The following is a 15,425-nucleotide window of genomic DNA, read 5'->3' as shown; positions in this document are numbered from 1 at the left end:
TTTTAAATGTAAATGCATTTACTGAAGAAACTGGCACTCTCTTAACAGTGTCCATCATACCAATTGCTTATGGTAGACTTATCAAAAGCTAGTAACTAGTGGTTCTGTAGAGAACATATCATGTGATATTTATTATCTCAGGTATGGCCAGAATTATTTGAAATTCACATAATTAAACCTTAAAAAATAAGTATTCATTAAATAACAAAGCTGTACATACTGACAAAGCACATTTCTAATATTTTTGGTTGTGAGCCTAGCCTTTAACAGCTGAGCTAACCCTCCAACTCACAAAGCACATTTCTAATGTGCTATTAATTATTTAGCCTCAAATAAAGCAAGTAAACAGCATGAAGCCTTGACTGTCATGCTGACAGTCAATGGGCAAAAGACCTGAAGCTGGCACAAGTTACAAATGAAGTAACATAAGCTGCTAACTGTGCTGGATGCTTCTAATACACACAGATGCTGTGATGATAATCAATGCACTGTCAGTCATAAGACAGAAGGAGCTTGCATAATTATATGTTAAAAGTAAATAACACAATTAATTTGTCCCACTCTCAGGATGTATGCATTCCAACGCTTTAGAGCTGAGTTCTCCTTTCTATGCTAACACCAGCATTTCTTCTCCTGTAGTGGGAACAGAAGCATCCCTAGAGCACTCACACCAGCATATCAGTCCCTCAACTTAGCTGCAGTCACCTCTGTTTTCACTTAAGCCCTGGCAACTCCAAATGGCTTGGGCTGATACCATAGTGACATACCAAACACTGAATGACGTCTGAAGGCCTTAATTTGAAACAGGTAAAATTATGTAATACTTTTGCACACAAAAAACTTCAGTTCTTTTCATAAATTTCAGAACCATAAGGAACTTCTGGTTGCCTCACTCAAAAATCATAAAAACTTGTAAGAGCTTTTATTACACTTATCTACTGAATTGCAATGGATGCCATAGTAAGAACTTGTGTGAAGGTCAAAGGACACCTTGTAGAAAATGGTCCTTTTTCTCTCTCTCGGGTCTTCAGGCCTGGTGGCTAGCACTTTACCAGCTGAGCCATCTTGCTGGTCCAGCCCAAGGGATTTTGATCTGAAACAAAAGAGCTGTTTTGCTTAATGTGAAAAACAACACTTGGAAGCATTCTCTTACCATGTTCTTCGACGTGCTCAATGCATAACTTCACAAATTTTGGCACTGTCCCATTCTCTCTCTGACACAGACTGGCAAGATTACATCCAAATACCTGATCTGAAAGACATTTATTTTTTAAATGAATCACCTCGCTAAATGTCAGTTCAGAAAACAACTAAGTCCTTCAGCGCGCATACATGTGCCTCCTTCAACCTCATATCAATCTTCCCAAATAACTGTAAGATTAGATATTCTTACAGTTTCTCTAATTCTCTCACTCTTGCTGAGAAGGCTTTGTATTTTTATTCCTCCTGCAGAGAGCGCTATCCCTAAATATGGTTCCCTTTCTTCACCCCTGGTCTCAGGCAAAAAATCACCTCCTTAGAAAAATCAGACTATCCTTTCCTAAGACAACCATTCCAATCACTTTCTACTGGATTCCTGGGAAAGGCTCACAGTATTCATCATGTTCACATTACCCTGTCTGCCTGCCACTCCAGTAATCCCTGAGGGCAAGAACCTTGTAGTTCTTAACAGCAACAGGTGCTCGAGGCTCCTAGGCTCATGCACAGCATTTAGAAAGTACCCAAATAATTTAAAAACCATTAAAACAAACTATGTGTTCTTCTTGTGCTGACACCCGATTTCACAAAATATGTTTCAAAAGCTGTTCTATTAATCTTTGAAACTAACAGTTTAGACACTGTGTGTATGTGCTAAGTATTCAGGATAACAAAACGTCTGAAGTGATAACTCCACAAGGTGACAACTCAATATTTCTTAGTGAAAAAGTCTGGTAAACAAATTAACAGTTGTTTCTATGACTTCTGTCATTTTTCTGAAGGCTCCAAACAACAAACCAACCTACATGCTTTATCCATTAGTACTTATCTATAACCCCTAAGATTGTATGGTGGTTTGAATAGATATGGTGCCCACAGACTCATGTGCTGGAGTGCTTGGCCTGGAGCTGGAGTTCTAGAAGGTTGTAAGCTCAGTAGTATGGGTGCTGGGAACAAAACAGTGGTCCTCTGCAGAAGCAGTACACAGCACTCATCTCTTCAGCCACATTTTTCTGGTTTTGTTTGCTTGTTTTTTGAGACAGGGTCTCAACCCATTTGGAGTTACACAGCTGAGAGTGACCTTGAACTTCTGTTCTTTATGCTTTCACCAAGCAATGGGAATATGGAGTATACCACCATACCTGGGTACAGTTGCTAAAGTGAATCAGTAATTCTTCTATATTCTACAAGTCTAATATCCGTCCTTAATGGTACTCACCTTTGCTTTTTAACTGCGAAGATGCTTTGTAAACAGATTTCCAGTGAGGGTCCCTATTACAAACTTCATAAACAGACTCATATGTGCATATTATATAACCTTCACCTTTATTTCTGAATAAATGCCATTGGTTAGAGTCACAAATTCAAAATTTTAACCTTCAGTGTTAAACACAATTCTAAGAACTGCAGGTATCTGCAGACATATGTGCTTTTAAGGAACACTTTTCCTATTTGTTGGTGCATTATGGTGATCATAAATGAATTAAGAAACACACAATCAGGAAAAACAAATTTTACTAATTTTAAAATTACCTTAAATTAGAGCTAAAAGCAAACAATCAGGAACAGAGCTATTTGTTCTGTTTGTTCTTATACTGTTAATGGTTGTCTGCCACACATCTAACTTCTGATCTTTGCGATGCAGAACCAGAATGTGCCGAGACATCTAAGAACACGAATGCCCAACACGCATTTCATCTGTCCTTCTCTGATTATGGGCTTCAAAAAATGTAGTCTGAGATTTATGCCTGGCTCTATGATTTACCTACACTTTACAGGTGCATTTTAAAAAAAAATCAATGCTAATTATCAAATGCCTTTCATCTGTGTAGTTGAAAACTTAATGAATAAAAAAATGAAAATGTTAGAAATGTTCAATTTTAACTTCCAACACCTTATTTCTGACTCAGCTAACATTCATTACTGTAAAAACCACTTCTTGTACATACCTTTGATATAACCTTTCTCACGAACAGCTTGTAATGTGGGGCGTCGGGTAAGAAACTTCTTCAAGTTTTTCTTAGTTTTCTTCTGCTCTGAAGAATCTATGCTGGATCCTTTCATTGCTTCAGACAAACAGATATTAGGTGTTTCAGGAAACTTTTCTAGTAAACATTTTTTCCACAGATGACTCAAAACATATCGGCCCATGGTCAAATAAATAAATAGTACAGCAGAAATGGTTACTCTAATTTTAAGCAATATCATTTTTATCACTGAAAGCAGACTATACCTGTATGTCCTTTGGTATGAGTCAAGATCTTAACAAATGACTTTACTCTTCCATCAATATCAGAAGGTAAAATGACCACGCATACAAAATTCACAACATAAACCAAAGTTCCTAGTGAACTGCTTATGAGTCTAAAAAGTCCACATATTTGTATCTAGTGCTTTTATCACTGCCTGTGCTGTGACGTAAGAGTGGAGCACAGAGCCTGTTCTATACTACTTTCAATCACGAAAGTCTTTTAATTACACTTGTTAAAAATAATCATGCTTGGAGAACATTAAGAGCAAAGACTACATCAATCAAGAATAAAAATTTTAAGGCAGACTTGGTGACATATGCCTGTAATCAAGGACAGTCTTGCCAGTCTTGCCGTTACAGGGAGCTTAAAGACAGCCTGGACCACAAAGAGCCCCTTAAAAAATAAAATCATAAAACTTTGTTTGAACATTGCTGTGTCACAGTGGTGGTGGTGGTGGTGGTGTGTGTAAAATCTTCATTATATTGTTGGAAAACAAAAGCAGAATTGACTTTCTAATAATTTAATTAGGAGGCCAGAAAATCCTTAGTTAAGCATGTGAATTATTTAAAATAAATTGGAAAAGGTATGGAGTCACAGCTAATGGCCAACATCAATAATATACTTCTGCATTCAAAACTATCCTTCTAAAAACTGCTGGCTTAGCTCTGCTCCTGTCTGTCTATGTGATCTGGAGATCTGAGCGCACGGCTGTGTGCATAAGCAGTAGGCTACTTGGTGCCTGGGGTAGGAGTGGAACGATTATCCCTTGACTATGAACTTCCAAATGCCTAAGATTCTATACCAAAACATTTATTTTTAACTTCACAAAGTCCAGCTTCCTAAAGGCCTCAAGAGAAGTGTGCTCTGTTTTCTCTTGAAGTATCACACCTTAGTACTATATCATAGGGATGCATACTGGATAAAAACAACAATGAACTAACAAGATAGTACTTAGCCCTGTCACTTTTCTAATACCAGAGACCGCATTTTTATTCAGGGATTTATTTAAAACCTAGGAGATACCACCAGCAAATGAGGGAACAGCTTACAGCGAAGTTTTTTAAGATCCTTCTGGTCCTTTTCTTTATCCTGCTTTTCTACCCCCGGTGAATCTGGTGCCTCCTCATCAGCTGCTTCATCAGCCTCCGCTGCCTGTTGGTGAGAGGTTTTTCAAACACACTTCTAGTATGGCTGGAGCTGAACAGCATAAATTTCAAAACAAGCTGTAACTGACCCTTACCAGTGATTTTAGGAAACAATATATAAAACTATGACTTAGGTATCTGATCAGTCTTTAAAAGTCTGTTTTCCTTTAATGACATTAACTTTCACTTCTGAAAGAGAACTACAGGTGTTAACTCACAGAATGCTAGGTACAATTGCCTCATTTGACATTATGTATGGGTGGCACAAACAGCAATTAGGAAGTTGGGCGATAAAAGACAAAGCAGCTACTTTCTGCACAAAAGGGTCAGACTTACACTTCTGGACATGACAGCCTTGCTGCCTGTGACAACAGTTTAAGAGCACATTATTGCACTGTGGAAACAACACTGTAAAACAGACTCAATGGTCACAGATGTTAAGTGCTGAAAAGCACCCAGAACTCTCCTACAGCCTCACCAAGGTAACTCGTACAGTGTGAGAAAGTGGACTCAATTCCCAAAGCTAAGGACTTGGTCTCACCCTTCTCACTGAGGTCTACTCCATTGGATTTGTTTTTGATTATGATATAAGGAAGGGCTCCCTTTTCTTCCTAGATACCCAGCTGCACCAGTACTGTTTACTAAAAAGCATATTCTTCCTTAATGTTGCACAATGCTGTATCTGGCACTTTACTCCACTCCACAGATCTATATGTCTACCCTTGCTTAAACATGAAGTTCCATTGTTTTATACGGGGTTCAAGCCCTAATATGCAATACAGCAGGTCTTTACACTTCCTTCTTCAAGTAAGTCTTACATATTTTTAGCCCTTTTTATCGCTAAAGGAATTTTAGAATAAGTTTCTCAAATTCAAATGCTACCAGAAAAAACTACTTGGAATTTTAATGAGAAAATTCTCCAGTCTAGAAATCATTTTTAAAAAGCACATCTTTACATCTCAGTAACATTCTGTAACTGTTTCGTAAGATCAGCTTCCTCCAAAGCTGGGCTTGCACTCACAGCAGTCTTCCTGCCTTACTCCAAGTGCTAGGATTTCAAGAACAAGTTGCATTTGGCTCTTCTTTATTTTCTGACACTATGAAAACAGTAGGTACTTTCACAGTTCACAGCAAATAATATGTTCTTCCTCCTTCACTTGTCTCATTCCCTGTTTCTGGAGACCTCAAATACAAAGCAAAAACACACAGCACTGCTCTGCAGTGCCTTCCCTAGACTAACCCTTCTTAATGTTTTTATAGTGCGTTACACTCCCTCATCATGACAGTACATCACACACTACTGCGTGCAGTTATCCCTCTTTGGTTACTGTCTTTGACTGTAACTTCTGCAGAGAGAGTTGTTATAGTACTGCTTGCTGCTAGTACACAAGCATTCAGGTACTTATTAAATGCAAGAATGCACGTCCTGTGGTTACAGCTGAAACCCTACATGGGCTAGAGAAAAGGGAACACCTGAATAGATGGAGACAGGGCTCGAGTTGCTGGATTTTAATGAAAGCCATAGGAGGCTTCTAAGAATGAACCACTAGCTACCAAAAACAATTAGAATTTAGGGGTGAACTCAATGGAAGAGTGCTTGCCCAGCATACACAAGACCCTAGACTGATCCATACTACCAAAAAAAACAAGCATAGCAAACCCAGAGACAGACAAAAAAAGATCAATATTTTAAATTAAGAAAATGATGTAGAAGTTTTTACTTTAGTATTAAAATAAGTCAGTCATGGTTTCAGAGATAAATGGAAAGATATAAAAGTAAAAATATTATACATTCTACAATATTACATTATATAAAGTTCATGATCTACTTGCTAGAAAATCTAACATTTCCCTTAATAAGTGTTATCTTTCATTTCTCTCAGCTAGACGACCTGCAATGTAAAGTGAATGGTTAAGAATGCAGGGAATAGGCCATGCGGTGGTGGTGCACGCCTTAATTCCAGTACTCGGGAGTAGAGGCAGGTGGATCTCTGTGAGTTCTAGGCCACCTGGTCTGCAGAGCTAGTTCCAGGACAGCCAGGGCTGTTACACAGAGAAACCCTGACTGGAAAAACAAAAACAAAAAAAGAATGCAGGGAACACAGAGTTCTTGGCAGCCCGATGCGGGAACAATAAATGCCTTCAGAAGAAAAGGAACAGAAACGTAGACAAGGTGCCACTAGAAACAGTGATGAGGCTACTGCTGCACACACTTCAACACTTGACCTCTGGCCTCTTTCCATCAAACAGTATCCCTTTCAACACATTCCAGAACTGAGCAAGTACTATGCACTAAGCGCTGTCAGTCCCTTCTTCATGAACCAACACCTAATCTAAACACTGCTGCAAATCTATTGGCCACAAACACTGTAAGTGAGAATGTTTAATCGCATCACTAACAGACTGATAAGGTGACCTTTGCCTTCCCCACATGGGTTAGCACATACATGCACACTTGCAGTCTTTCCATCTGTAAACTGAAATGTGCATATACAATAAAGCATTAGAAAACCAGAAAAACAGCTCTGCAATTAAAGAACACTGACAAAGGGTCTCACAATGTAGCTCTGGCTGTCCTGGAACTCTCTACATAGACCAGGGTAGCCTCAAATTCAGAGACTCACCTGCTTCTGCCTCCCAAATACTAGGATTGATGGCATGTGCTGCCACACCTGGCTCTGCAATAAAAATTTTACTTAAATCGAATACATACCTGGTTATTGATAGTACTACTAAGAACTTTGAACCAATCATTAATAACAGCATCATTGTCAGACTGAATTAGCAGTTCTGTTCCTTGCCGAGTTTTCAGCTTTAGAGAAAAGAAGGGTGAGGGAAGAACGTGTCAGTGCTTTCAACACAATACATGAAAACATGCACTTCAAAGCTTGCAGTCTCCAGTGCACTAGGCCTCATACTGATAGCAACAGTAGTACCAACACATCTAGAAATGCCAGTCTAATTATTTTATAGTGCATGAGGCTGATTTTTGTAATAAATTCTGAGTAAAAATCTAATCTAGTAATTCAGGATCCTCAAATAGTATAGTTTATCATTTAAAAATAAACACAAGTACCAAAGCAATGCATTTACAATTAAAACTGAAACATTTGTAAAGAAATAAAAGTCTGTGGTATTTCACACAGCTTAAGAATTTTTTTCATAGCCTGAGAATTTTGTTGGTCTGGTTATGAACACAAATACAGAAAAGAAGACTAAATAAATGTTACATTTTTAGTATTTCCTGCTGAACAGACAATGACGACTGAGTCTGAAGACAAGGCACAAACGACAATAACGTCACATCCCTTTAAAATTTTTATACATCTATTAATTTAATTCATTTATGTGTGCGCGCGCGCGCGCGCGCCTGTGTTCACATGTGTACCATGGCTGAATATGGAGGTGAGAGGCAACTAGTTTGTTCCTCTACTGTGCCAGTCCCAGAAATTGAACTCAAGCCATCAGACTTGGCAGCAAGTGGCTTTACCTGCTAAGCTAGCTCATCAACCTTCACATCCCTTCTGAGCAGAACAGTACTAACTGTCCAATCATGACTTAAGTATGGATGGATATCTGTTATTTTACATGAAACCCAAAACCAACTTAAATCTCTCTGGTCTAAATGTTTTACACTTCAATGAAAGCTCGGCAAACTGTGAAAATACCCTCACATTTCCTAGCTAGTAACTGAGTTTGTTTTCCTAGAGTAACATTTGGCAATTTCCCCAATGTTCTGAGAATCATTTCCCCAGTAATATTTAATAAAACTATTCCTCAAAAACTAAGCCTAAAATGTGATGAAATATTAACTTGGGAAGCGTTGGGTTATAACAAAACACTCTCCTTTAAGAGTTTGCAAGAGCTTGACAGTCTAGAGAACACTGAAACTATCTGAAATAGGGATAAAATAGACTATTTATAAAATGCATTTGATCATGGATCCTTTTCTCATTCAGAAACCAGCTAATGAAAAATGATTCAGGAAGTGATGACATCCTTTCATGCATCTTTCCAGATAGGTGGACAAGCCACCCTTCACCTACACACCCCCCCCCCCCCCCGTATTGAATGTATGCTGCTACAGACTGGGAGGGGGTTCCTAATCAGAGTTAAAACACTTCCTTAAAAGCAAAACAAAGTTACCACATTAATAACCTACAGATTAATCAACAATAATTTACAAGTGACGTTAAAGGCAAAGTACACTAAAATAAAAATTTAAGGTTTTATATATATTTTTTAAGTATCAAGTCATTGTTGTACCATTTGTCTTGAGTCTTAGAGATAAACTGCATTTGAGAAGCAGAGATTGGTGTGAGTTACTACTCATGACCCAATGCATGACAATGAAGAGTAATAATTATGTATGTCTTCTCCTTGGAAAGCACTGATGTAGCCAAAGTGCCTAGCCTACAATGTACAACAGGCCTCAGATACCAGGCTATAAAGGACAGGGAACTACAAGATAGCTTAAAGAAACATCTCAAAAATTCCTACAGCCTTCTACAATGGAACTTCGCTGCTTCCTGTCCCAGGTGAACTCTTATTATCCAGGGCCCTGAATGTGAGCTAGATTTCTGACCTGTGCTATAACAGAGCACATTGCAGGTAATTTGACTTCCGAGACTAGGCCTTGTGAAGCCTTGTCATCTCACCCTGCTGGAACCCTGACTGCATGTGAAGAAGCCTGTGTTAGCTTTCTTAAAAAAAAAAGAGAGGCCTTAGGGAGAAGGAAGCCTGTCCATTAGCTATAGCCAATACAGGACATGTGGGGAAACGAGGTCAGCTCAAACTACCCACTCCATCTGAATGGTCCTCATGAACAGTCCCAGGTGAGAGCAGAACAGCCAGCCATCCTCTCATTCCAGACTAACTACAGCAAGCTTGAAGGGCTTTTTGCAAAGCTGCTCAGATTTAGAGTGGATTGTTATATAGTGATAAATAACTGATACAAGACCATGATCTGCAATGGAAGGTTTGGAGCAACAAGGAAGAGGGACTTCATTTCTGTAGAATAGTACTAGGACCACAGCAACACTAAGAAGGCATGAGACACACACACACACACACACACACACACACACACACACACACTCTCCAAGAAATACTTCCCAGCAACACTAAGAAGGCATGAGACACACACACACACACACACACACACACACACACACACACACACACCCCCTCTCCAAGAAATACTTCCCTAAAGTTATTTTTCTAATATTAGGGAATCACATCCTTTAGTTACTGCTAGTAAAAAGAAAATCTGTGAAACAAAGGCTTGTAACCCTCATTTCCTGTAACATGCAAATGAAGCTGATTTCTCTCTCTCTCTCTCTCTCTCTCTCTCTCTCTCATCTCAAATGAAGCTGATTTCTCTCTCTCTCTCTCTCTCTCTCTCTCTCTCTCTCTCTCTCTCTCTCTCTCTCTCTCACACACACACACACACACACAACACACACACACACAGAGAGAGAGAGAGAGAGAGAGAGAGAGAGAGAGAGAGAGAGAGAGAGAGAAAGTTGAGTTCTTACAAGATTATAACAACAAAGGACTAAACAAAATATCTGCATACTAAAGCCAACAATATGAATTATTCAGGAAACAATGTATTACCTCAAATACATTCTTCTTGCTGGATTTGTCTTTTGATGCCATCTCAATGGTTGCCCCCTTCAGATCCACTGTGAATTCTGGTTTGGACTGATTACTGCCAAACTTCATTTTAGAAAAAAGAGAAAAGACTATGTGATATGCATGCATACATATATGTATTAAAAAAAAGACTAACATATATAATAAACAGATTATCTTAAATCCTTCTCTTCACACTTAAAAATTTTCAAGCATATCTAAATCTGATGAGCCTTTAAACTCCCTCAGCTCCAATCTAAGATCATAAGTAACTTCTAGAGAAGAAAATTGGGTAACGCTATTATTTGTAAACAGGCAGACACAGGTATACCACAGCTTCACAGTTCTATTTCTTGAACTTATGCTAGACCATATGTGGCTATATAAATGATTATGTTTTAAAGGCAATAACAGACTCTCACACATGTAAGTCACAAGCAGATGTCGAGCACATTTTCTAAGAAACAGCCTCTAATCCTGTTTTGTGCTTTCAAAACTCACTTCCTTATCAACTATTTATGTTGCCAATAACTAAAGGCTTTCAAAAATACAAAACCATAAGCAGCATCATTTTACTCAGCCTTTGCTAGAAATTATAAGTCAAATGCTAAAAAGCTTCTAGCAACATGATGAGAGCTCTGAAAAGAACAGGAAAACAGGTAGCATGGGTAGTTAAGGGAAAAGCACTTAGCTATTTATTATGGCTTGTTGACGACACAAGAAAGGGATTAGCAGAAAGAAAACTGCATTAAATACATACTTATTCTGTTGGTATGCCTCTGACAACTTAAAATTCCTACTCAGTCTGCTTCATAAGAATAAGAGAGGAGTATTCCTATGGTACTACAATGGTTTGATATGTTAAACCTTTATAAGACTTACAGATATTTCCTGAACTTACATAGGAAGTGTCATTTGCTAAAATGTTGTCATGTCAGTTTATACTTGTTGGAATCACACCCATCACCACTGTGGTAGATAACCTACACTGTAACAGCAGTACTCTACTTAGCAGTTTTACACTTAAAAAATGACTAGATTTCAACCATTTCATTTTTCTTCTGCCAGTCATCTGCTAAACACCTTAGTTCACAGGACAGTCACAACAGAAATGCATGTCATAAAACAGTTCAATTTGGGGGAATTTTAAAAGTACAAAAGAATGGTTCGTGGGCTATGAGATGGCTCAGTGAATAAAGGTGTTGGCTGTGTAGGCCTGATGACCAGAGTTCGGTCCCCAGAACTGACATGGTTGAAGGACAAATCCTGAAAGCTGTCCTCTGCCCTCCATATGCACCTACATCCACACAGTCAGTCTCCTCCCCAGGTTCCCCTACTTCCCTTTCTCTTCCCCACCACAGAGACAAAAAACAGTTTTTAAAAGAATGCTTCAGTAACTACTGATATTTGTGGGGAGTCTATTATTTGTGTGTATGTATGTAGCTTTCTCAATTGCACGTGGAATGCATGTATTTCATTTACCAAACTAACTATTCTTTGGGAAAAAAAATTAAGAGCATGATGATTTAAAGAGAAGAAATGTAAATAGTGTGGGTAAGCATGAGTCTGGATGAGTGAGATGTTTGAGAGCCTGTCTCTTCCAGTGATTTCTTGGGATTGCAGAGTGGTTATAACTTTTAAGGACCTATACTTATCTTACAGTGCAACCCCTCTACATACACCTCACACTCAACTGTAATACAGCAATGGGAAAATGGAGATGGCTCAGACAGAGCTGGGCTCCAGCACAGCTCCTTCTGAAAGACACTCAGAAACTGTTTTCACTTCTGTCTCTGTCTTCTGGGCCCTTTCTAGTCTCAGAATCTCCTCTCAGGGAGGAGTGACTCCACTGCAGAAAGGGAACACATTTTACCCATGATCACACTACTTGCTGACTGAGCAGAGAAACAAAACTAGAATTCTTTCAGATCATGTCCAGTAATCCTATGGTGTCTTGCATGTCTTCCCAAACCTTTCTGTTTATGAAGTTTTTGTAAAATTCATTATACTGACTCATATATATGTTCCTTATTTAAATTACTTGTACTTCCTGGGTCACTTTGTTTTTATTCTCTTAGTATGTGAATTGTATCTATCTGACCATTACATTAATAAAACTTCATTTAAGAAAAATAAATCTCCCAAATGAAAATCTCATTAATAATCCTACAATTTCAAAACTGGCTAGCCCAGTGAATTCTGAGCTGAGCTGTATTTCACGACTGCAGTACAGTAGTCAGTCAGGTGACAAACAAAAAGGCCCCCCACATCTGCATTTGTCAGTATTAACACATGTTAATAACAAATTCTGAACTGTGTAAAAGTGGTCTGCAGCAAAAACTTCACACAAAATACAAGTATTCCATGAATGACTGTGTGCTGTTGTGTTTACCTGACATCTGTCAATTTCCAAAACAGTTTTCATTTTTAAAAAAATCATATACAGGGTTGATAAGATGGCTCAGTGGCATTTCAGCACAAGCCTGGTAACCAATTCTACAAAGTAGTCCTCTGGTGCCACATTCAAATCATGGCACCCACATGTTCATGCCCCCCACCTCTCTCCCTCTCCCTCCCTAACTCTCAAAAATTAAAAAAAGAAAAACTTTAATCATATACAAACACACTGATCTAAATGACCTCCTTCACTTCACAGGCCTGTCTACTTGTATCTTACCTACTACAGCCTTCAATAGTTAAGCTTCACTAACTATCAAATAAATGAATGCTATGCAGCTTTGTCTCAGGTACTGTGTTAGCACTTATTAATCTTAACTGCTTCTCCATTTCTTTTCATTCATACATTCATTCATTCTCTTCAGTTTCTAATTCAAGTTGAGCCACAAGTACAAAGAAGTAATTACACAATTCTTCAGAAGCGCATCAACACAAAAAGTACCACACACTTTATTTCAGTGGGAAAAGAAGACATAATTATCTACTTCAAGAAAGACACATCAAACCAGTATTTCCATCTTTTGATATGAATGTGTACCCTAAGTCATTTTCACTATACCCACTGAACAGAGAATAATTTCAAGGGTTAGTGAGGCACAAAAAGAAGAAATACTCTAGAATGCTCACATTGGTGAACAACTGATTTGGACTTTTAGAGTACATTATCAGAGTAGCTGAGAATAACACGCTCAGGCACTTTGTAGCTTAGCAGGTTTGGCACGGCTCTAAACAGCTGCATCACAAACACAGAAAACAAAAAGCTGGTCCTACACTAATTTGAAAAAAAAAAAAACAGTATTTGTAAGAAAATGCTGGTTAGTGTCAGATATAAAACAGACCACATACAGTTAGGATAATTTCAATTTTACATTTTATTTTATTTGAATACTGATACTTTAATTGCAATTACTGAGAGTTCTATAAATACTCAGAGCCAATTTCAGTGTTCTAAATAAACTCAGATTTTTCACTTAGTATTTTAAAGTCTTAAAGTTACTTCAATGTTTGGTACCTTGATTTCTCATCTATGATGGGGAAAAATGGACAACAGAAATGGCTGTCTTGGAGTAGAGAGATAAGACACACATAATCCTTTGCATTTAGAAGAGGCAACACATGCCAGCATTCAACACTAGCAATTTATGTCACTACTTAATAGCACTGTATGTAACTGTGTAACAATAGTAATAAAACACCAAAATAAAAAGTGTCAACAGCCTGCAATGAAAGCCCCATTTCTTTGTCTCCTAAAAGCTGCGTGGCATTACACAGACATGGGCATCTGAGTCACCTCCTATTTATAAAGGGTCAGACAAGCAAAGGTAGACCCATCATATGACTACCCATTTTCTAAATAAGTATCTGAAGTAATATTTATGAACACAAAAAGGTTTTCACATCATGAAAAGAAGTCAATATTCTATAATGCTGAAGTTGCAAGCTATTGGTTCAAGGATAAAGCCAACTGCTGATTTTAACACAGCCAGCCAGACTTTTCTAATAGTCTCCTGCAAGTCAAAGGGCATATTTAGGAAAATGTCTTTTATTTTTATATGCACATGTGCTTTACTTCAAGGACTTTAGAAATTCAGACCCTTGACATTCAAATATTATACACTCACATAAGTGTATAACATGTCCACAGAGAACTACTTACCCAGCTTGTACTACTTCCTTGAGTCTTGGTAAAAAGTAAAGATGAACCCTGCAACACTGCCCAAGAAGACAACCAGTTCTTTCTGCAATTATACAGATGAAAAGCAAACTATCAATCAAACATTAGAAAGCAAGACCTACTTAGCATTTGTCACCGCTATCCACAATTTAGTGATTAGTACTTGAACTATTTACAGTAGATATAGGATTCTGATGACATCCAGTCATTTTAGTGCCTCGATCTGACATATAGTAAATAATCAAAATAACTATAACCAAAACACCATTTGTTTTTACATAGAACTAATCTAGCACAATGTGATTAAGAACATTAATTTATTTTAAAATCATACAGATGAAACATACTTGAAATGACAGGCAGTATACTAGACACATTAAAAGTATATAATTACTGATTGCTCACTAAGATGAGATTTTTAACAATTACTAAATTACAAAGGCAACACATATATGTAAAAACTCTGAATATAAAAATGTGTAAAGGAGGCCAAGCGTTGGTGGTGCACACCTTTAATCCCAGCACTATGGAGGCAGAGGCAGACGGATCTCTGTGAGTTTGAGGCCAGCCTGATCTACAGAGCAAGTTCCAGGACAGGCTCCAAAGCAATACAGAGAAACCTGTCTTGGAAAAAAAAAAAAAAAAAAAAAGACAGCCTAGTGAGGTAAACATACTTGCTAAGCTTGATGACCTGAGTTCAATCCCTTGGACCCACATACTATAAAGAAAAGATTACCACAATTCTCTAGCCTCCATTTGTACATTGTTAAAATGTGTAATGCAGTGGTTCTCAACCTATGCGTGGTGCCCCTTTGGTGGTTGAATGACCCTCTACACAAAGATTGCCTAAGACCATGGGAAAAGACAGATATTTATATTATAATGCTTAACAGTGGCAACGAAAATTTTATGGCGGGGGGGGGGCGGGGGGGGGGGGCGGGGGGTGTCACCACAACATGAGGAATTGAATTAAAGGGTCACAGCATTAGGAAGGTTGAGAACCACTGGTGTACCAGAAAAGGCTCCCATTTCTCTTCCAATCCACATTCCAAAGGCAACCAG

The 15,425-nt window shown here is 38.2% G+C and overlaps 1 protein-coding gene across 5 annotated transcripts in view; it reads right to left on the bottom strand.

Annotated features, from left to right (window-relative positions):
- Arhgap12 (Rho GTPase activating protein 12) overlaps positions 1-15,425 on the bottom strand; it is a 98,224-nt gene that overhangs the window by 4,422 nt on the left and 78,377 nt on the right. For all 5 annotated transcript variants that reach the window (XM_027405470.2, XM_027405471.2, XM_027405472.2 and 2 more), the window contains 6 exons: positions 14,346-14,427; positions 10,214-10,315; positions 7,308-7,406; positions 4,499-4,601; positions 3,147-3,263; positions 1,154-1,252 (listed from right to left, as the gene is read on the bottom strand). In XM_027405470.2, the coding sequence (XP_027261271.1) occupies positions 1,154-1,252; positions 3,147-3,263; positions 4,499-4,601; positions 7,308-7,406; positions 10,214-10,315; positions 14,346-14,427 (602 nt within the window). The remainder of the gene's footprint in view (positions 1-1,153; positions 1,253-3,146; positions 3,264-4,498; positions 4,602-7,307; positions 7,407-10,213; positions 10,316-14,345; positions 14,428-15,425) is intronic.

The sequence above is a fragment of the Cricetulus griseus genome, chromosome 3 (genome assembly GCF_003668045.3).
Source record: "Cricetulus griseus strain 17A/GY chromosome 3, alternate assembly CriGri-PICRH-1.0, whole genome shotgun sequence".
Taxonomy (NCBI): domain Eukaryota; kingdom Metazoa; phylum Chordata; class Mammalia; order Rodentia; family Cricetidae; genus Cricetulus; species Cricetulus griseus.
Note: the sequence above shows the minus strand (reverse complement) of the source record. Positions and strands in the feature narration are given on the sequence as shown.